The 21877-nt window shown below is 41.1% G+C and overlaps 1 protein-coding gene across 4 annotated transcripts in view; it reads left to right on the top strand.

The window, feature by feature from the left end:
• Nucleotides 1-21877, top strand: part of ARHGAP21 (Rho GTPase activating protein 21) — a 106079-nt gene that overhangs the window by 9779 nt on the left and 74423 nt on the right. Inside the window, exon 1 of one of the 4 annotated variants that reach the window (XM_065731367.1) lies at nt 11873-12273. The exons of 2 other annotated variants lie outside the window; for them this stretch is intronic. In XM_065731367.1, coding sequence (XP_065587439.1) covers nt 12178-12273 — 96 coding nt within the window. In that variant the 5' untranslated portion in view covers nt 11873-12177. Of the gene's footprint in view, nt 1-11872; nt 12274-21877 lie in introns of those variants that run through there. One more of the 4 variants, XM_065731371.1, reaches the window with a different exon arrangement.

Here is a 21877-nt window from a genome sequence, read left to right as displayed (position 1 = left end):
CATAGCAGAACAAGAAGAGTGTCAGAGAAAGGACAGTTATTACTGAACATATGAGTTGTCTGTGTACCAAAAACTAAGGAATTTAGGACTTTATAGTTTAGGAAAGAAGAGACTGTGGAGGTGTAGTGAGAACTCGAGATGCGGTGGCCTTCTCAATCTCCCTTAAATTCATATGGATCAGTGTTAAACTCTGTTCCAATATTTGTCAGGTGAGTAATGGAGAGAGAATGAGCAAGAGAAGCTGGGCCTTAAGCATAACAGTTGATTAAGTGTGTTACTCATCACTCTAATACTTTGGAAGCTGAAGGTGTGTATGGAAGCTGAAGGATAATCCAGATAGGTTTTTGGAAGAGCAGTTTCTAAATACCATTGCAGTGGAGCAAGTTACGGTGTGTGAGTAATTGAAGCCTGGATTGTGTTCCAGTGATGCTTGCTCTTGTGTTCTTAATTGTCTGCAGTCTTTTTGGTCACTTCTGGAGGAGAGCTAGGTGGATCTTTGATCTGACCTATGGACCTCTTCCTATCTTTTAATGCCAATTCCATGGTAGCTCACCAGAACTTCTGCTTTTGGGCCTCTCAGGCTGTGATTCTGTGCTAAGCATGCTGAAACAAGGTAGCTATTGCTGTCAGCAGCAGGAAATGCAGTTTTCCAAATGTCTGATTTTTTTTATGTGCTTGTTTCTTGAAGGCTCAGGCTAGATATCAAACTTAAGATAACTTGCTTTTATTATTTTGTAAACATTTCTATTAATTTTTACTGCATTAGTGGATCTCAGTCTCCAGTTTTGTGTTCTCATACTACTTTTCTACTTGCTCATGGTCTTGCAAGTACTCAGCAGCAAACCCAGTAAAATCCTGAGGGCTATAGCAGAACTGCATTCTCCTCCTTGGGTGGATGATGCCACTGTGTCTTCTGACTACTGTAGAACAGTTGGGTTTCCTGTATTCCTCACGCACTCCAGTTCTGTGGTACCTGCTTAGGGATAGAAGATGTTTGCTATGCAGCTCCTCATAGAAACTACATAGCTTTGGGGCCTGCTGGCATTCAGGTATGGGAAATAGTGGAGGGATAGGCTGTACCTGTCAAAAAGCAACTTTTCCCATTCACCAGTCCTTAAAATCAGTTCTTGAGAAGGTTGAGAGAGGCTCATTTCTTACTCACTTGAAATGAGTTCTGCTGATTTAAGGTTTTTGTCTTGTGTTGATGGGCAGAACAGCAGTCTGCCCACTTGAACCCATCCTGAGGTGCTTGGCATTATGTTTAAAGCTAGGCCTAAAATGTTTAATGGCTTCTGTGGTGGAGATGGTTTCTGCTCGTGTAATCAGTGATTCATGACTGAAAAACCAAATTCTTAAAGGTGAGAAGAGACAGTGGTAATACCAGACAGTTACTCAGCAAGGTGTGTATGGGATAAACAGTTCTGTTAGGCTTGTATGTGGGCTATCAATTAAACTTGAAAAACTATGTGTTTAAGCTTGTGCTTAAGCTTCTCCTCTCAGAATGTTGTGATGTCTGTTTTTTTTCTCACGTTATCTGGTGTAAGTTTATTTGGGGAAAAAGATTCTAACCCCCACCTCCTACAGCACACTAACCTTTTTATTCACTTCACAGTCAGGTATGAGACAGCAGTACTTTGGATGATGCAATGTCAGTTAAAGATATAACAGTTGTTTCAAGGCACCCTCATCACTCAGAATGGGAACCTGGAGTTTGTAAACCAGGATTTTTATCTGTATATAATGTTTTGCCTCTGTTGTGAGGGAGGTGAAACACAAACACCATCAGTAATGTCCAGTTCCTTTTAGTTAATGCCAGAAAGGTGAATCATAATGTTTCAAGGTTTGTTTTTTTCCCTTTAAATTCAAGCCATTAATGCTACCGGATGAGTTGAGGGAAAGGTATTATGTATGAGATTAAGAACAGGATTTGTGGGAGTGACTTGACCTTAAGTTCAGTTAATGCTGTAGTCTCTTCCCCTTCTTAGATAATCTGGCCTGGCAGATTTCTCTTTGCTTCTTAGGGCCCAAGATACCATAAGCTTTCATTCCTTGAAAGGCTCTTGTAGTCTTCCCTACTTGGTGAACAAGAAAGCAGGGATTGCAAAAATATGCTCTCAAATGAGGATTACTAACCTCTTCAACCCATGAGGAGCAGCAGTAGTATTTGCCCAGTGTTCTTTAATCTGTGATGCCACTGTTCCTTTGTGAAACTCAGCTTCTTCCTTCCAGATATATTTTCTCCTTTGGGAAAGAAATAGGAATAGTCGCATTTTTCTCACTACAGAAACATTTCCAATTAGTTCTAATTCTGTAGTAAAGCCTTTCTGAGATGGTTGCACTTTCTTTCACAAATCCATTTTGTCACTGTTACTGTATGTACTATTATTACCTATGGTAGTAGAGGCTTTGCTATTCTATGAGGCTGTTTTGTACTATGAGTCCCAGCCAGTTCCCTGAAGTTCTTCTCTATTTATTGCTTAATGTTTTACAGTCTAGAATATTTTTTTAAGTACAGATGACTTCAGAAGTTAGTGAAAATTTATGGGTAGCAAAAGATTTTATAGTGGTTTATATTAATGAAGATTTCTTAAAAAAAATAAAAAATAAAAAAATCAAACAACAGAAAAACTAATAAAATACCTGAAATGGGTGAAAAATGACATTGTTCCTACTGTGGTACTCCATAAAATAACCTAAGTCATTTCAGCTGAATATTCTTACGGATTTCAGCAGGCTTTAGACCACCAGTTCTAGTAAACAGGCTTTTGGGAAAAGCCTTTTAATTCTTGAGACAAACAGTTGTGTCTGTTCTATTATATGCTAGAATATAACATAAAAAGTAAGTAAATAGTTTGCATCATCTACTTTCCTGCTAGCTATGTTTCCATGGATTTGGTGCTAGGTTTCAGTACAGATACCCCAAGCACCTTAGCATATTCTTACAGCATTAGAGTACAAGGGCTTCAAATGCAAGTTTTATTTTTATGAATGTATAGCTAGATACAGTATCTGGTGTCTTCTTCCAGCATTAGCAAAATCTGCCTAAGAGAACTACCTCTTCCATGTTTTTTTTTCTTTGCTAGAATTCTGGCTCTCAGAGACAAGTATCAAACTGAGTTTTCCCTTTTGCATTCTCTTCCCTATATTATGCTCTGTTTGATGGCATTTGAGGAGGCTGCTGGCCTTCTTTGCTCTGAGGGCATGTTTGTGAATGTTGTTCAACTTGCTGACCATCAGGAGTCCAAGGGTTTTTTGTGCTGAACTGCTTTCCAGATGATTGACCCCAGGCCTGTGCTGGTGCTTGGGGCTATTCCTCCCCAGGTGCATGACCTGACATTTCTATTTGAGTTTCTTGTTTGCCTGTTTTTCCAGCCTGTCAACATCCACTTGAGTGGCAGGATGCTCACCCAGTGTATAAACAACTTTCCTCAGATTTGAATCATCTGCAGACTTGATTGAGGGTACTCTCTGCCTAATGGTCCATATCATCAGTGAAGCAGATTTTAAGAGTATTGACTTCTGGGGCTCACCACCAGCAGCCAGCCTCCAGCTGGACCTCTTGCTGTTGATCACAACTTTCAGTCTGGCACATCAGCAATTTTCAGTCCAGTTCACTGTTCATTTATCTACCCTATACTTGATCAGCTTGTCTATGCAGACTTTATGGGGGACAGTGTCAAAAGCGGTCCTGAAATTGATCCTGTTTTGACATCTGCTGCTCTTCCCTTTTTCACCAAGCCTATAATCTCCTTCCAGTAGCTATCGTGTTCATTAACCATGGTTTCCCCTTTGTAAATCCATCTTCTTGTCCTCTGTATGTTTGGAAACCTTTGTTACTCTACACGTGCCTTTCAGATTCAACTGCAGTTGGGCTTCTGTGAGCACGACTCCAACACTCTGACAAGGTCTGCGTATTCCCTTCGGAGCACCCAGGTCTTGTCTGTACCTTTCTTGTATTTGAGTTCAGCCAGAAGCTCTTTCTTCATCCCTGTAGGCTTTGTGCTACCTTCGCTTGATTTCTTGCCCATTGGTGTGTACCATTCCTGAGCTTGGAAGAGGAGATGCTTGAAAGTCGCCATATTTTCTGGACTCCCCTCCAGGATAGTCTCCCATAGGACATTACTGTGCTTATCCCTGAACCCTTCAGGAGTCCTTTCCTGAAGTCCCGGGCTGTGATGCTGCTGTATCCCAGGATCCTGAGCATCACTTTCATGGTCATTAGAGTGAAAACAGAAAGCTACAGAAAGAGCCACCTCTCCAGTACCAGGTATTTTTGCACAGCCTGTTACTGTCACTTATCTGATGAAGAGCTTAGCATGTGGGTAGCAGTTTCAAGATTGATGGGTCACTGTGCATTCCTAAGTTATAATGTGAACTTAAAGAAAACACTTAGTATCATATTAAGGATCAAGGCCTATTTTCTTCTGAAATAAGCAACTCCAAATTGAATGCATATGTCTTGGTGTTTACTACAGTCTTCCCCTAAGAAGAAAAAAACCTGCTTCATTACAGGTTTCTGTTAACATGTGGGTTTTTTTTTGTATTCCACAGATTCACCTATGATTGTTTTCCTTTGATTTCTTTTTGAATATCTGAGTTTGCAGTAACTTGTTCTATAGGACTTCTGGATGAAGTGTTAGTAGCCCACCAAGCACTGACAGATATCTGATTGAGTGATCTAGGACTTGTTTTTCTTGAAACTGTAACTTAACAGGCATTACTCTTTGATTGGGTTTCACTGACACATTAACTTTGGGTATAGTTCACTTAAACTGCTGAGAATGTTGCAATAACATTCTGAGTTCTGTTCATTTTCACTTGTATAAAAATCTGTTGGTGGATCGACACCTTCTCAGCTGCCTGAAGTATGCCAGTTCAGGCTGTCTTTAGCCTGGATTTCTGACTTGTGTTATTTCAGTCTCAGTTTGTTTTTTTGTTAGTGGAAGATTTGTTTATGACTAAGAATTAAAAAAGTTACATTAACACCGTAACAAAAAATTCCAAATTCATTAATAAGAATCATAAGATAGCCTGAGGTGGAAGGGACCTCAAGGATCATTAAGTTCCTACTCCCGGCCATAGGCATGTTGTCAGCTGCTAGGTCAAGGATCAGGTCAGGTTGCCCAGGGCTCCACTGATCCTGGCCTTAAACATCTTCAGAGATGGGGCATTCATGACCTCTCTGGGCAGCCCGTTCCAGCACTTCACCACTCTCTCAGTAAAAAAAAAAAAACAACAAAAACTTTCCCCAATATCTAAACCTCTCTTCCTTTAGTTTAAAACTATTCCCCCTTGTCCTGTCACTATTTACACATAAAAAGTTGTTTTTCCTCATGATTATAATCTCCCTTTAAATCCTAGAAGGCTATGAAGAGGTTTCCCCACAGTCTTCTCTTTTCCAGGCTAGATAAGCCCAGCTCCCTCAGCTTGTCAGCAGATAAGAGGTGCTCCAGCCCTTTAGTCACCTTTGTGGCCCTCCTTTGGACCTCTTCAGAAGTTCCACATCCTTCCTTTGTTGGGGGCCTTAGACCTGGACACAGTGCTCCATCTGAGGCCTCACAAACGCAGGATAGAGGGGGACAGTCACCTCCCTTGCCCTGCTGGAGCCTGGCTGCCATTGACTGTCCATGCTGCAAGCACACACTGCTGGCTCACATTCAGTTTTCCATCAACCAGAATCCTGAAGTCTTTCTCAGTAGGGCTGAGAACTATTTCATATTTACTTAGAACTTTTTAGGGTGGGTGTGTTGTGGGTTTTTTTTTAACCTTTCTTATTAGCTTAGTACTATAACCCTGAATTTATCAGTTTAAAAGAAAAAAAAAATAAATCTGACTATTAACTGTATTCTACTCTCAAAGAAACAAAATTATCCTTGGTGATACCAGGGAAATATTTGCAGACAGGCTGATAGTGATAAACAGAAATAATCAAACTCACCCAACTGGTAAAGGGGCCCTCTGGCTGTGCAGTACTCCTTAGGAAGCAGCCTGTGCCTAAGAGATGCTCTCCCTTCTGTGGCTGGCTCTTATATGAGCCCAGGGTGGCTCCACTCTGGGTCTGCCCTTTCTGGTCACTTGGGAGCACAGGTGCAAACACTTTACCTGTGCTCCCTAGGCCAGCCACACCCCTCATCAGGTGCTCAATCACCAGTTCAAGCCTTCACCTGACAGTTCCCCTCCAAACTGCATCCAGTTTTTTGTGGTCATAGAATCTTCCAGGACAAATGGTTTCTGTTGTATTCAGTGCAGAGGGATGGACTGCTGATGTTCTGTTAAGTGTTTGGTTGTCCTTTTATATTGTCAGTCACTGTTATGTAGCCTAAAAATAGAGACCACTTGACACCCTCTGTCACCCTACTCATCTTCATCTTTTCCTGCTGAACAAGAAGTTATGTATGCTGTTGGATTTCTACATTTAGCATATGGCAGAGCATTATATTTTTAAATGGGTCAAGACTCGAGGAAGGTTTTACATCCTGCTTTGGAAGTTCAAGCAATTCAGTGAAATAGAAAATGAACGCTTACAACTGCTATTGGTAGCATTGGGATTGTAATTCTTACTGTTTTACTTGTGTGGCAAACCGGTGTGCTTTCATGTTTTTTGTTCATGATTCTTGGAGTGTCATCTTCTAAGTGCAGGGATCTCTGTCTGCTTGGCGCTCTGAGGCTGGTGGAGCCAGCGTGGCCTGGCCTGTGGCAGGGAAGGCTGAAGTGCAGCTGCAGGGCATTCAGCGGCTGGAAGGGGTGTTATGGAGAGAGCAGTCAGAATCTGCTCAAAGGCTCTGTAGAAGTAATGGAAAGTCTCTCCTGTAGCCGAGGAGAAAGAAAGGGGCTTCTCATTGAGGATGGTTGAACACTGGAGTGGGCTGCTGGAGTCCGGGAACCTTCTTCAGCGACGTTTACCATTTAAGTGGGCAAAGGCCTCAACAGCTGCTTGCATTGTCGGTGGTCTCCACTGACAGTGATTAGAACTGTATGTTCTTCTTCCTCTGATATTGTTTTATTATGTTGTATAAAATTTATTGGCATATGCTTTCTAATAAAGATGAGATTATTTCTTACCATGTTTAGACCAGGAAAGTGCAGTTATCCAGGCCTGTAGAGTTCTTATATCTTAAGAAAACAGAGCTTGCGAAACATTGAATTCCTTTTTCGCACTTAGATTGATTTCATTCGGAGGCCTACCTGCATGGTACTTGATGAAGATCAAGCTCAGCAGAACAGTGCTATTTTGGACTGGTGTGGGTGGCATCTCTTTTGGAGACAAAGGTGTTTCAGACATGGGAATAAAAGTAACAGCTGATTCATCTTGGTGCTAAGTCTGTCCTCTGGAACTTTGGGAGAGCTGGGAAGAACATGGCTTTTTTTTCTCCCCACGTAAATTTTGACTGGGGTGATGGTTAGGTACAATTCAGGGTTCTCCTTTATCACCTGACTCCAGAGGATGACATTTTGGTAAGGAAAATTAAAATCCATTTGACTTGCTAAGTAAAGAACTGCTTTGCTTGCATAGCTCCTGTATTTAACTACTTGTTTTCAGGATCAGTGCTTCAGTGAAAGTACAAATCCTCTTTGTAGAGGATTATTTCTCATTGATTTGACTTCATGTTGGGAAATTCTCTCATGCTTTATTTTAGTATACATCTTTCTCTTCTGCCAAGACTTTGGGAATGAGGTGGAAGAAAGATGGATCTGAGACTAGTGTGCTTCTAAGAATGATAAATGGTGATGGTAGAGCTATAAATGGTATAGGTCGTTGTACCGCAAAAGTCCATCATTTTATTACTGTCATTACTTCTGTAGATACTACTACTGGTTTCCAAGGCACTGATGGAGCTACAAGTGAACTTGTTTGAGGATTGGAGTGAAGTTATAACTCCCAAATCAGTGTGGTAGAACACTGTTGGCCAGAGTTCTGGTACAGCTTTGCCTGTACTCTCCAGTAACAGTGACAACCCTAAAATGTTTTGAAACTCAGAGATTTTATTCACTTCTATTTACAATATTGGTTGGAAAAAAATACTAGATCAAATTAAAAGTTGTAAACCAGTCACTCTCCACAGGATAGAGTGAAGCAGGCCCTCATTTCTAGAATTAGTTTCAGATGAGGATATCATTTTTTTTCTTCATGAATTGTACAGACTACTGTAACTCAGAGACCAGTTTTCTCCAGTCCCTGGGAAGTTTTATTTTCCGTCTGTGAGGCCTGCCTGTGACTCTGGCATTATTCTTACCTGTCTGTGGCTCTTCATGACCTGTGGGCTTATCACCTTGCTGCTGTTGCCCTAATTGTATTTATTTATTTATTTTTGTCTCATGTTGCTCTGTGCTTTCTTTCCCAAAGCTGGAGCAAGCTGTGTTCCTTCCCATAGAGGAACCCACTATTTGCTGTGCTGGATGTGTTGGGGTTAAATGGTGGGAATGACAGAGCACAGGACTTCCTGCCCTCCTCATTCTTCCCCTCATAAGAAGCAACCTGCTGGGTTTGCTAAGCTCATCATGTAAGCACTACATACTTCATGTATGAAGCAGAGGTCATTTGGAAAGTGAGATGGTTTCTAATGCTTAATGAATTCCACGTGCTTTAGCTAGTGTGCAAATTTGAGCAAACGTCTGTTTTTAGGATGCTGCCTACTTTCATTCTTACATGTTGTGCTGTAGGGAAGTATGTTATTCTGCTTATCTCAGCTTCTCTCAGGGTGTGATGAGCTTTATTTTTTTGTTCAGAATTTTGGATGGATGAATTGTGATGCCAGCAAAGCAAGGTTTAAAAATAGAATTCTGAGACACGTTATTACTAAGATGTACTTAGATAGCATCCCTGCGGTGCTAAGTGTGTTGATTCTGTGGTTTTCTGCAATCAGTGTACTTCCCTTTAGTGGTAACCACTGAAAATTACCTTGGGTTCATAGTGTAATTGAAATTCTGAGGCTAGAGGGCGAAGCTGTTGACTTCCTCTAAATGTAGTGAGGCAGTGCTTCTAGTTGAGGAAGAACGGGTCTTTACCAGTGCTGCAGTTGTATTTTGCATGCTGCTTGTTTTTGTCATAAAAAGTTTCTTTCATCCTATGCTTATGAAATGGAAAGGTTTTAAATTCTAGGGTTATGAAAAAAACTATCACGTCAAGTTTCCTTCATGCTGCAAGTAACTGCCTTTTAAATGTGGGCAGGGTTGGACACCTGGCTTCTGGCTTTTTATCCTTCTAACAGGTACTGCAGTAATGCTTACTAGTAAGTAGTGCTGCTCGTGCTCTAAAAATATGGAATTGGCACAGGCTGCCCAGAGAGATTGTGGAGTCTCCTTCTCTGGAGACATTCAAGACCCACCTGGATGCCTACCTGTGCAACCTGGGCTAGGGAGCTGCTTTGGCAGGGGGTTGGACTTCATGATCTCTAGGGGTCCAACCCCTACAACTCTGTGATTCTGTGTTATATCCTGTTGTCTGAACTCTAGAAATACCTGAGATTTCAGATATACTCCTTTCTTCAGCTTAATATATTGCTCCATCTATCTGGTCAGTACCTTGCTATTTGATTTCCCATATGAGATGCTTGGGTCTCACTGTTGCTGAGGTAGGCACACGATCCTGTACAGCACACTGTAAATGATATTCCAGGAGCTATGTGTCATACTGAGATGCAGTGATACCTTTGCAGTATTCTCATGTATTTTGAATTTGACCTTGTTCTGTATAGAAAAACTTCCATGGAATCGTAGAACCACCTGGGTTCACCTTGGCCACCTGGGCACTCTGCTGGCTTACGTTCAGCTGAGTGTCAGTCAACACTGCCAGCTCCACTTCTTCAACACAGTCTCCTAACCACTCTGCCCAAGGCCTGTAGTGTTGCCTGAGGTTGTTGTGGCCAAAGTGGAGTACCTGGTGCTTGGTCTTGTGGAACTTCATCCTACTGGCCTCAGCTCATCTATTCAGTCTGTTCATGTCTCTCTGAAGGGCCTTGCAACCCCTGGTCACACTGATACTTCCCTTCAACTTGGTGTTATCTGCAGACTTAGTGAGGGTGCACTCTATCCCCTCATCCATGTCATCAGTAAAAGTTGATAGCCTGCTTTTATGCCTCTTAAGACTTTCTTCTTGAGAAGTGTCCAGCTGTTCTGGACCCTTTTGGACAGACTCCCAGGGGGTTCTCCCTACCAATGTCTTGAATACTTCAAAGTCTGCCCTCTGGAAGTCCAAGGTAGCAGTTTTGCTAACCCCCAACTTGACCTCACTAAGAATGGAGAACTCTACATTTCACAGTCACTCTGCCCAAGATGGCTCCTGACCTCCAGATTTCCTACCAAATCTCTGTGAACAGCAGGACTAGTGGGGCACCTCCCCTGCTAAGCTCTCTTATGAACTGTGTGAGTAAGTTATCTTCCACACACTTTAGAAACCTCCTAGACTGCTTCTTCTTTGCTGTGTTGTATTTGCAGTATATATCAGGGAGGTTTAAGTCCCTCCCAGGAGCAAGGCCAGTCATACAACTTCTGTGATCTGATGGCAGAACACCTCATCTCTTCATCCTGGTTAGGTGGTCTGTAACAGATACCCATGAGGATGTCAGCATTATTGGCCCTCCCCCTGATCCTTAGCCATAGTGACTCAACCCTCAAACCCCTCAATCATTTCTAGCCCTGAGCTCAACAACACTGAAGCTCTCTTAACAGAGAGCCATGCCACTGCCCCTGCTTCCTTGCCTATCCCTCTGAAGATCTTATAGCCATTCATTGCAGCACTCCCATTGTGGGAGCAATCCCGCCATGTTTCAGTAATGCCAACTAAGTTGTAGTTCACACAGTGGCTTCCAGCTCCTCCTGTTTGTTGCCCATGCTGCAATGCTGCATGCATTGGTGTAGATGTGCTTGAGCTGAACCATTTGCCTCACCCCCAACCCCATCATCATTTTTCTAGGCTCACCTCTGCTGAGCCTCGCTTAAACCCCTTCTTTGTATCTAGTTTAAATCTCTCTCCTGGGCTAGGATCTGTTTTCTCACTTTGAGATGGGTCAGACCCATCTACAGCCAGCAGGCCAGGTGCAGAGTAAACTGCTCCGCAGTCAGAAGAACGCAAAGTTCCTGTCATGGCACCATCCTGTTAGCCACATATTTATGAGATGGATTTTTCTGCTTCTCTGAGTATCTCTTGCTGCCACTGAAGGGATAGAGGAAAACAATATCTGTACTCCTGCTCCATCTCCTAACTGCCCCAATGCTCTGAAGTCCCTTTTGATAACCCTCAGTTTCCTCTCATCAATGTCATCACTGCCAGCCTGAATGTCAGTAAAAGAGGGATGAACTAGACCATGAAGATTTTAGTAATGTCTCTGACCTGTACCCCAGGGAGGCAGCACACCTCCCTATGGGAAGGTTTGGATGACGTGTTGGGTCCTCTCTTCCCCTCAGAAGGGAATCACCTGTGAGAATTATCCTTCTTTCCTTCTTGATGGAGGCAGTCTTGAGGTGTGAGTCAACTGCCTCATCCTAGACAACTTCCTGGGTGGAGGAGGTTGCCTCGTCCTTGAGTTTCAGAGTCTCAAACCTGTTACGGAGGGGTACCTGGGGAAGCAGAATGGGTAGGGAGAGGGTCTTACGTTCATTTTTCTTGTTATTGTCTTTTATGGGCAGAAGGAAAATGTAGAAAATGGGAAACCTGGTGAAAAATAAAAGATTATCAAGAAAACCTGACTGTTTCTCATATGCTCATGTAAATGTTTTGACAAAGGTAGGACTACAGGGTCATTTCATCGTAATTATTTTAGATGTCCATGGTGTTATAAAGAATTTATACAAGCAGTAGTAGATTGAAATGTATTAAAAATGGTAGTGTGAGGCACTGCACATCTTTTCTACTTCTCCTCAGATGTCTATGATCCCTACAGTTTTGTAGGATAACAATGATACTGTAGGATTACGGGGAAGAGAATGATGTATTAACCAAAATAAAAGCTATGAAGTGTGGTTTGTGTAATAGTGGGACATGGAGGGCAGTACACTTCAAAATGCAGGGCCCATATTCTTTGGACAAAAGACAGGATAGGAAACAGATGCTGTAATGGAGTGAAACAAAGAGGTAAGAACTCCTGAGTCTGATTGTTATTTATTTTGTGGTTGCCATCAGTCTGCTCACCTGTTAGTTCTTTTGCAGTTGCTCTTGAACTCATGGGCCAGTTTTAAAATATGAAAAGAGGAAAGGAGAAAAGGAAGTGCCTGGAAATTTGGAGCATGTCAGCAGCTGGGTGGAAGAGAAGCTTAGATTTGTGCTTCCCACTGGAGGTGAGGTGGGGGAACCTTGGCTGTCAGCACAGGCATGACAGCAGCCTAGCCAAAAACTTCCTGCAGAGGGAATCTTAGGAGAGGAAAGATGATGAGAGGGAGATTCAAGATGTGTGAGGCCAAAGTCAATTCTACTCATTTCGTAACCTGATAAAGTTTATTGCTAAAATAAACCATAAACTTTTCTAGAATTCCAAGGCTTGCTGAATTATAACTTTTTAAAGTGTATTTTTTTTCCAAGGCTATCCAGTTTTGACTGAACAAATGCTTTAATGAGAGGACAGAAAGCTACACAAGTGTGAGGAAAAGCTTTGATCTAGTTAGTGTATGTGTCTTCTAAAATGAAAAATACTGGAAGCAACTACAGATGGTTTCAGAATGTCAGATGGCACATTTGATAACCGTGGGGAAAAAAATATGGAGAAACTGAAGAGAAATATTCAATAAGAGGTCTTCAGTAAGGATCTCTGTAAGAGGATATTGGGCTATGATCTGAGGTGCTTCTCTATGGTTGCACCTAGTGATTAGCTTTATCCAGATCTTGTATTTAGAGATTGCCAGATTATTGAGAAGATTTAACTGTGTTATAGCTGTGTAAGTAAACATCCTAATGCATTTGAAGGATTTTCTTTATAATTAGTATAGCTAGAACTTTATTTTCCCATGTACTTATTTACGCCCTAATGTATGCAAGGAATTATTTATTTATTTTATTTTTTCCTCAAAATGGAAGTTGGAGGATTCTGAAGCCTGATCTTGGGCAGGTACATAACCTCGTAGTTCTGGTTCGGGGCTGGGGTCAAAAAGAGCAGAAGTTGTCACGTGGAAGTACAGCAGTACAGCGAGGAATCTGAAGACAAAAGGAATTCTCTGTTAGCATTGCCCCTGTGGAAGGGCTTAAGCCAATCTTGGACCCAGAGTTGAACCTTTCAGGGCTGCATCTGCTGATGTTCTGTTCTAGTAGGTGCCACTTGGCAGGCAGAGTGCTTGGAGGCTGTGCCAGTCACTGTGCTTATTTCTCTGCAGACAGAAAGCCTTTCCAGTCTGCTGTTGTTATGAAAGCCATACAAGTTGATATGATTTAGTTTAGATGCTTTTACCACTGTTCCCGGGGAAGAAAAATTCAAAACCTCCCTGCTGTCTAATCTAGTAAATGTAATAATGTACCATATAATTGCCACTGTGTACAGTTTGTCTTCTTGAGGCATGCATGGAATAGAGACATGATTAGTAATGTAGCTTACAGTCATCATCATTTTTGTGATGACAAATTTGATGATGGTGTTATATTACTTATGAGCACTGAAGTGTTTTGATCAGGCCTTACAAGGTAACCATAGAGAGAAAGCTCCAATTTTTTTGTGGAGATGATGTAAAATATCCAGGTGAAAAGGACTATTGTAACTCAGAACACAGTAAAAAATACGTTTGCTTCCTTACATTTAGAATTTTGGTTTTGCTTTTTCATCCTCTACTGATCTGTAAAACAAAGGGTAGTGAGAACAGATCACCACTGAAATAGAACTGATGCAGTTGTGAGGACAGGGGATTAGGCAAAGAGGAATTTCCAAAGGAGTGTGCTGTGTTTCTTCTGCCCTCCAGGACTGTGAAGGTGGAAAGCAAGTAATCATCAGTTGAGCTGAGGTAGCGGTGATGAAAGCTTGGGAAACCTTTTGTGTTCTCACAAGTTTGATCTTGTTAACACAGTGATGTTACAGAAGTGCTGAGTGGTATCACAGAAGTATACTTTGTCTAAGAGTTTGCGTTGCATTGTATTTCTTGTTCAGTCGCCTTAATCCTGGATGCCTATCTCGGCAAGAGAGCAGTGGTAGAAGCTTTCTCCCAGTTTCCAAAGATCGCCAGCTCCCTTACTAGTATTCAATTTGGAGACTTTTGTGGTGTGTTTTTTTTTCTTTTTCTGTACTCTTTTATTTTGTGAAATAACTTAGAAAATAATACTTTCCTGCAGCTGAAGTGAGAGGCCTGTTCTAATTCTGAATACCTGCATTCTGAAGGAGAGAAGTCTGTAAATGAACAACTTAGATAAAGGGGGAGAGAAAATGCATCTTGTATCATGTCAGAAGCAGAAATAAATTAAAGAAACACCAAAGCAGTCTACTGAAAACGGGCTACTGAAAATGACTGTGTGAGGCTAACATCTAAGTAAGGGGCAGTGCTTTGGCTTACTTGTGAACTGGTAGCTCAGGGGAGAAGGGTTTTCTCTCTGCTGTGATTCAGCCTAACAGTCTCCACATTAATATTGCTGTCCAGTGTCCTTGAAAATGAACAGGATGACAGCAAAGTTCTGTGAGAATGGCTCCCTATGACTTCAAAAGCCTTCTTGCAACCAAACAGATGAGGACTTCATTCTGCATTAGCAATGTCTTTAAAACATTCACAGAAGCAGCTCTGTATGGTTTATACGTGGTTCTGTACCAGCTGTTGTACAGCTGTATTTATCCCTGAAGGATATCTGTTGTGTTAGTAGTTCTCTCAGCTGTATTGCATCCTAAAAAGAAGTTGATCTGGGGGAAGAAAACACTCCAAATTCTTTTTAAGATGAGGGGAGGTGGTTTTGGCATTTACGTTTTTTTTCCTACTTAATGTTCATAGCTTTTGATAACCATTCCAATGATGGGAAGGAATTCAGAATGGAAATCCTATTTCAAGCCTCTTCCTGCTCTTGACTCAGTGTGTAAAAACTTTTCTCATTGTCAGTCTTGTCAGCTGAGCAATGGAAAGAGTGTGTTTTTTTATTATTTTTTTAGATGAGCTTTTCCTTCTTGTTCTTGTTAATTTCATTTACTAAAATGTGCCAGACTTCCTGTGGAGCTTCACCATCGTCATGAGGAGTCTAGACGTAGTTGGCAACCTCTGACATACATCTGAGCTTGAAATTTCCTTAAGTGCCCACTGTGCACAACTGTAGTTAAGAGAAACAAATGGAACCTAGAAGTACTGTTCAAGGCTTCTGTCTGTGAGAAAAGAAAATCTTATCCTTTCTAGAGCCTTGTAACTTCTGGTGAAAGTAATTGCTTTCCAGATCTGAAAACATGGGAGAAGGGAAGAACCAATTCAGAGGCACTGTTTACATTTGTTGCTGGTGTCTATGTATGTCTTTTGTTTTCTTTTTGAAATCCTAAAATGTCATTAGGAAGAAAGAAGTATTAATTACTCTGTGCAGAGTGCAGCAACATCCTTGTGGTTACTTTGTATGGGAATGCCTGCTACTTGTTTCAAGAGCACTGGTCTCTTAACTGCATAGGTGGAGCAGTAAGTGATCGGTTGGAATGGGACTTGCTCCGCTCACTGGTGTTCTCAGTCCAGTCATCATTTTCTGAAGTACATTTTCCATGACTGACTCTAAAAGATAACCTTAGTTGTTACTATGCATCGGTACGTGTTAAGATGCAGGAAAATGGAGTAAATTAAATCCTCCGTGTCGTCGTCAACTTTTCTCAGTCAGAGCTTGCAGTGTGGCAAGGGGCTGTCTGGGCAATTGAAGTTGAGACCTTTGGAGCCTGCTGACATGGACATGTGCCTGCTGTCATTCTCTGCTGCTGGGAGTGGACCTTTACATGCTGTGTTGGCCTCTGTACCCCAGTTTGAAATGTGGAAGCCTTGTTCTTAAAATTTTTACCAAAACAATGTAAACTTTATGTATAAATATATATTTTTGCAGTAAGCTTTTTTTGTAAAAAGGATTAGTAAATTGAGCATTGAGAACTCTTCACTGTGTGCCTACCTGAAGGTTGTTCCGTCGGTTCTACTGCAGTTACTCAAGGATTTTCTAAGCAGAATCTCCAAAGCATGGCTGTGCTTAGAAGAAATACAGAAGGTCTTCCAACAAGCATGTAACAGTGATCTGTAAAGAAAATTCTATTCTGTTCTAAAATAAGGTAGTGGAATTTGATTTAACCTCGTACCAGGAAGGAGGTTGTCTCTTGTAAATAGGAGCAATTGACAGGCTAGCTGAAGACTGTCAGGAATGGTTTTCAGTAATGGCAGATTAAACTTAGAGGTACACAGACTGACTTGGAAGAACATTTTTTAGGGAATAAATGTCATTTACTGTTGGAGGTGCAGCCTTTGTAGCAGTTCTTTTATCTGAGGACGTGAGCAAAGACTTAGGCTTGTGAGAACTTTGGTCTTTGTCTCCTTTTGCACTTACTGAAGTTTAAAAGTGTTTCGATATTGACTGTTAATGGCAAAAAGCCAAGCCAATACTGACTGTGTCTGAAGATGTTTTCCTACTGCAATCTATTGTAATTTATGCTTTTATCTGAAGGATTCAGATACTTCTGTGTGAACTGCAGTATTACATAAGTACTGGCCAGATTTGGGGGATGACTTGTTTTAGAATTTCCATAAAACAGCTTTGAAAGTTAATGCCAGAAAGTAGCAGGTTAATAATGGCTGTTGATCTTACGTGAAGAATTGCACAAACATGATTCTTGAGGCTGAACTGACATCTTAAATTTTGAGCAGTATTTTTAATATGCCATATTGAATACTTATGAGGAGTTTGAATACATTAGCGAGACTACTGGATAATGCTATATATAATTCCAGAAGTTGTTTATAGTGAGACTGATTGTTGCAGAATTGGACTACAGTATTGTTTAAAACATGTCTGATTTTTTTGGTCTGAACAAGCAAACTTTTCTCAACTTTCCAGACCTCCTCTCCCTTCTTCCCTCCACCCTGTTCAGCTGATGACAGCGTTTTTCCACAGCACAAGTGATGTGCAGCTGAATGTTGCCAAGCCATGCACAGACTGATGCATGGCCTTCGCCAGCACCCCTGCCTGCTGCTCCCACAGGGTGCCCGCTCCTGCCTTCATCCAGCCTCCCCCTCCTGAGTGCCTCACTGTCTCGTTCTGCTCTGGCATCTCTGCAGTATTCCCCCTCTCATCAGGACCTTCTCAAGCATCCTTCTGCTCCAAGATTTCTCAGGCTTACATAGTTATGATGTCTGTTGTAAGGAAGTATGTCTGTTCCACCTAGTAATAGTTGCTTAGCAGGACTCGTCTTCCAGCCTCTTTGTCAGCACAGGCTGCTTCAGTGCTGGCCATTTCAATTGTACAAAGAGCTCTTATGCTTTTAATATCTCCAGCACTTTAATTTCCCTATTTTTCTTTTCTTAGGCTATATTAATTTCATTCAGTGTCACGTTGATACTGCTCTTCTCCTTTTTCCGTTATGATAGTAGAGAATTTCTGTCACATACTTCTTAAACAGTGTAGATCTCTTGCACACAGCTGTGTTCTGGCAGTCTTCAGACTCTTCACATTGGTGAGAAGGGAAGAGACTTGCTTGGACTCTGACATGAATTCCCAGAACCCTTGGGATGAGAATCTGAAACAAGTTTCGTGATTGGATTAAAAGCAAACGAGACTGTATCAGTGTAACTGTTTCAGTGTGACGAGCTGCTGTTTATCTCTTGTGTACAAGTTCGTTCTGTTTCCAGACTGCTTTTAGTGTGCATTTTTTCTTTCACGTTTGAACTGAAAATTTCAGTAGTTTGGCTGTTAGTAAAGCAAAGGTTAAATTGGCCACCTGGTTTTGAAGCCCTTAATAGGTATTTCCTCGTGATAGACAAGTCTTCTGCATCTCAAAGATGTTCTTCCTTGAGGCAGTGCATGAATACTCATTCAAGTGGGATTCTTTCCTTCTCATCCACATCTATTCTGTTTTCCTTGTCTTCCCCTTACTGGAGGAGTTGCTGATCCTGGGTATGGAGGTACCTGACACTTGTGTGGAGGTACCTGACACCTGTGGAGCCATCTCTGCCCTTTTCTTGGCTTCAGTTCAGAATTCTGAAGTCTGTTCTCCTCAGGGGAGTTTATTGGTGTACCAGACATTTTCCAAAAATAAGACATTATGATTTTAAGTTATTTGGAGCTCCAGCTGATATATAAAACCATGTCTGACTGGTACTAAAGAGTTTGTTTGTTAGTTGTGGTGCTTAAATGTAAGATAATTTAAACGTAACTCTGTAACTAGTCTAGTGGGACATGTAGTCATCATTGAAGGGAAAGGGGCAACACAAGTTAGACAATCAGTTCATAGAGGGTGAAGTGTATGTTTGAGATAGGGTTGTCTGCAAACTGCAGAAGAGAAGTATGTAAAGGAAGAAAGAAACATTTCTAGTACTTCTCTGGTTCTCAAGATCCCACTGTTCCATTTTCCATTCCCCTGCCCATAGGGCAGTCATTTTCTTTGTTGCACAACACAGACAGCATTCCTGTGTGCAGTGCTTTGACAGGTTAAAAGGGACTTTTTATTTAAGAACATGAAGTATAGGAACCTCTGTGACTTACAGTGAAATCTGTGAGGTTCTCCTGGCTTTGGAAGGTGGCTCATATTGTGCTGTGCTTTAAAACAGAAGGCACAGGTTTTGGCTGTCGTGAAAATGCAGCAGCCAGTCTGATAGCTGCACCTCAGCACTTGCCTAAGCAAGTTTAAGATGTATGATATGAATGATTGGTGATGTTTGGACTGGTTTCAGCAGCAGCAGCAGGAAAGGAAAAAAAAAACAAGCACAGCGTGAGAGCATGCTTTTGTATTTGCTGTAGTGAGAATTCGTAGGATGTTCCGATTTCCCATTTCTTTTCCAAGAATGCATAATTTGACAGTTTCGGAAATGTTGTTTTGAAGAGTGTTATGCAGATCTGTCAATTTATCTTGTTGAGTTGACACATGGTTGGGGTGGGAAGGGAGTCTGAGCAGGAAGGAAGGTCCTTGTTCCTGAATGTCATTACTGCATAGCTCTCATATCCTTCAGTATCACTCGGGCAAAAGCTGAGTCAGAGCACAGCAGCAGTCTGCGCTATAGCCTGACATGGCCCAATTCAAGATTCTGGACTGCGTGATCAATCACAAATGGAGCTTCATATGTAACCTCTATTGTGCTTGGAGCGGTCAGGTTTGTTGTTTTCTTATCTTAAAATATTTTAATATGATTATATAACTTAATATAACGAGGGGGGGGAAGGCTCTAGTGTCATCTGTTTCTCCCCTCCATCCTATTGAAAAGTGTAGTATTAAGAATAAAGCCATAAACTAAAGGCTTTCCTACAGTTAATAAAAATATAAAAGTGCTTTTTTAACATTTGGAGTACTTCAGATTGTTCTGGTACAGTCTTAAACTTTGAAGGAGGATTTACTCCATGAATTGCACAAGGTGATATATTCAGGAAGGGGGAGGTGTGCCAGGACCATCTGCATTGTGAATAAATATAAAGCTGATTTGTTTCCCAGTTTAACAGAACTCAAACATTTTGGCCATTTCAAAATGGATCATGGATATGAGAGAAAATAGAGGAGAAGAGAGGAATTAGACAAGGCTGGATATTGCATACTTTTTTGAATATACAGGATAAAATAACAGCACAGAATGTAATTCTGTTCTTAATTTGGACAGATGAAAATGTAATTGACTTATTTCCTGCAGAACTGGAGGGGAAAAACCCTACCTGGATATTGCAAGGCAATGTTTGTAAATAGAATCCACTTACTGAGAATATAAAATAGTGCTGTTCTGTTGCAGTACTACTTTCAAGGTGAACGTTACCTGTGTTTCTCACCTAGCATTCAGCCAGTCACTGGAGACAACTTTGTGTGTTCTTCTGCAGCATTTAGGAGAAGACTTTATAAAAAATCACAGTTGCAGCTTTATAAAAAATCACAGTCCCAATACAGTAAGTAGAGGCAAGTGATTCAGAAGTATTCTCACCATACATTTAAGTCTGTAGGAACCTTCTTAAAAATCGTTTCCTAAATGTTATAATTTAAAGAAGTCTCATCTGTTCGGTTGGAAAGGTCAGAGACAAATGGATGCTTTTAGAATCTTAATTACAGATGCTCAACTGTCACCAAGTTGGATCTAGTTTGCAGGCACTTAGGTAAAAATTCATCTGTATAGGCAAATTCAATCTGACAGTAGCTTCTTGTACTTCAGAAATCAAGAAGTAGTAAGGAAGGGGCAGGCTGATGATATGGACAGCCCCACAAAGCTTTAAAATGAGTTCGGCATAAGAAGGGGGAAGGGAAAATGGCATTGTTTTTTGAGCAATAGAATGAAATGAACTGTTAAGAAAACAGAACAATAAACTAAACCCAACACAGATGAAAAAAGAACACCCAACAAGGCAGGTTTCACATAACCTAAAAGAAACCTATTTCTTACCAAACTGGAAGAAAACCATGTCTTAGATCAATATAGTTGAAATTAATTGCATGCTTAAGGTAGAAATGTTGCAAAACTGTTTGATATTACTCATTTTTCTTAGATAAGTAGAATATATGGCTGCTGTGGTTTGTGGGTGCTTTGTGGTGGTTTTTTTCTCTGAAAGTAAGATGTCTGTAAACTGTACACTGTAGTGAGTTGCTGCTGTTCGTTTAGCTTTTAAATGAACTTTTAAGTTCACTTATGAGATATTATCTACCAGGAAGAGACTAGTGCAGTCATTCTACTGCATTAGAATGCTATATAAAACGTAGATGCAGTCAGCCCTGGGAAGAGATGCATGCTGCTTTGTATAGCAGTGTTGCTCCTCCTAGCAGTGTTCAGGAAGCCTGCAGGTGAGGAAGCAGGTAGGTACAGTCTGAGGCTAATAGCTCTTGCTCAAGTACAGCTGCAAAACCCAGCTCCCATTTGGCATTTGGCATTCGTGAACTAGCAGAGGTCATGCAACTGTGTTGGTGATTTTCATCCACTCTAACCCCTGCACATCATCAGGGGAGTGAATACAAACCTGCTTTATTGTCTGTTAATCCGATTCAAGAAATCATTAATGATAATAGAACTTAAGGCTTTTAAGAACTTGTTCTTAGGACTTTTTTGTTCTTTGCTGGCATTTGCTCTACTCAACTCTTCTGGTGTTAAAGTTCCCAAAGTCTGGGTCTTAGAACAGGAAGAGAACAAATATGTGAGAAGCAGGAATATTTTCTTCTGTCTACCACGATAATATAGATCTTAATAAATAAATAAATTAAAAAGTACTTTCACAGTGCAGCATGACAGTCACTGTAATTGTGGGGGCCTTTTGAATCTGAAAGAGCAAGCTGCTTTATTTATTAGAGTGTTTGCAAAGGATATGCAGAGTTCAGTGCAAAATTAGAAACCTGGTACAATCAGATTTCTTGATTATGCAAATCGTAGTTGTGTTGGTATCATTGGATTACCATTTTTAGCCTTAACATGGTATGGGATTGAAAGCTGTGTGGCTTTCACATTCTCTTATCGCAGTAATGACTACCCACCAAATGGAATTACTTGCAGAAATTCTTCTTTATGGGGACAGTCTTAGAAAGAGTTTCTGTGTAGTACTGAATGTCTTGCTTTTCCTTTGTGTTGTTTGTGGTAGTCTTATGGAACATGAGGTAGAACTGTGGAAGTCTGAAGGAGAACTTTGACATGATTACACACTTAGAAGTAGTGAAAGAGTAGCAGGTAGATTTTTACCATGGGAGACCAGTATGTATGTACTGTACATCTACATATGTACACATGTTCATCTGTGTCTATACTCATACAGACTGCCCCAGCAGCATCATAGATGATTACTGCTATTGTTAATACAGTGTGGTGCTGCTGAATT

The sequence above is a fragment of the Cyrtonyx montezumae genome, unplaced genomic scaffold (assembly GCF_038088225.1).
Source record: "Cyrtonyx montezumae isolate F1298 unplaced genomic scaffold, pur_monq_1.0 scaffold_14, whole genome shotgun sequence".
Taxonomy (NCBI): domain Eukaryota; kingdom Metazoa; phylum Chordata; class Aves; order Galliformes; family Odontophoridae; genus Cyrtonyx; species Cyrtonyx montezumae.
Note: the sequence above shows the minus strand (reverse complement) of the source record. Positions and strands in the feature narration are given on the sequence as shown.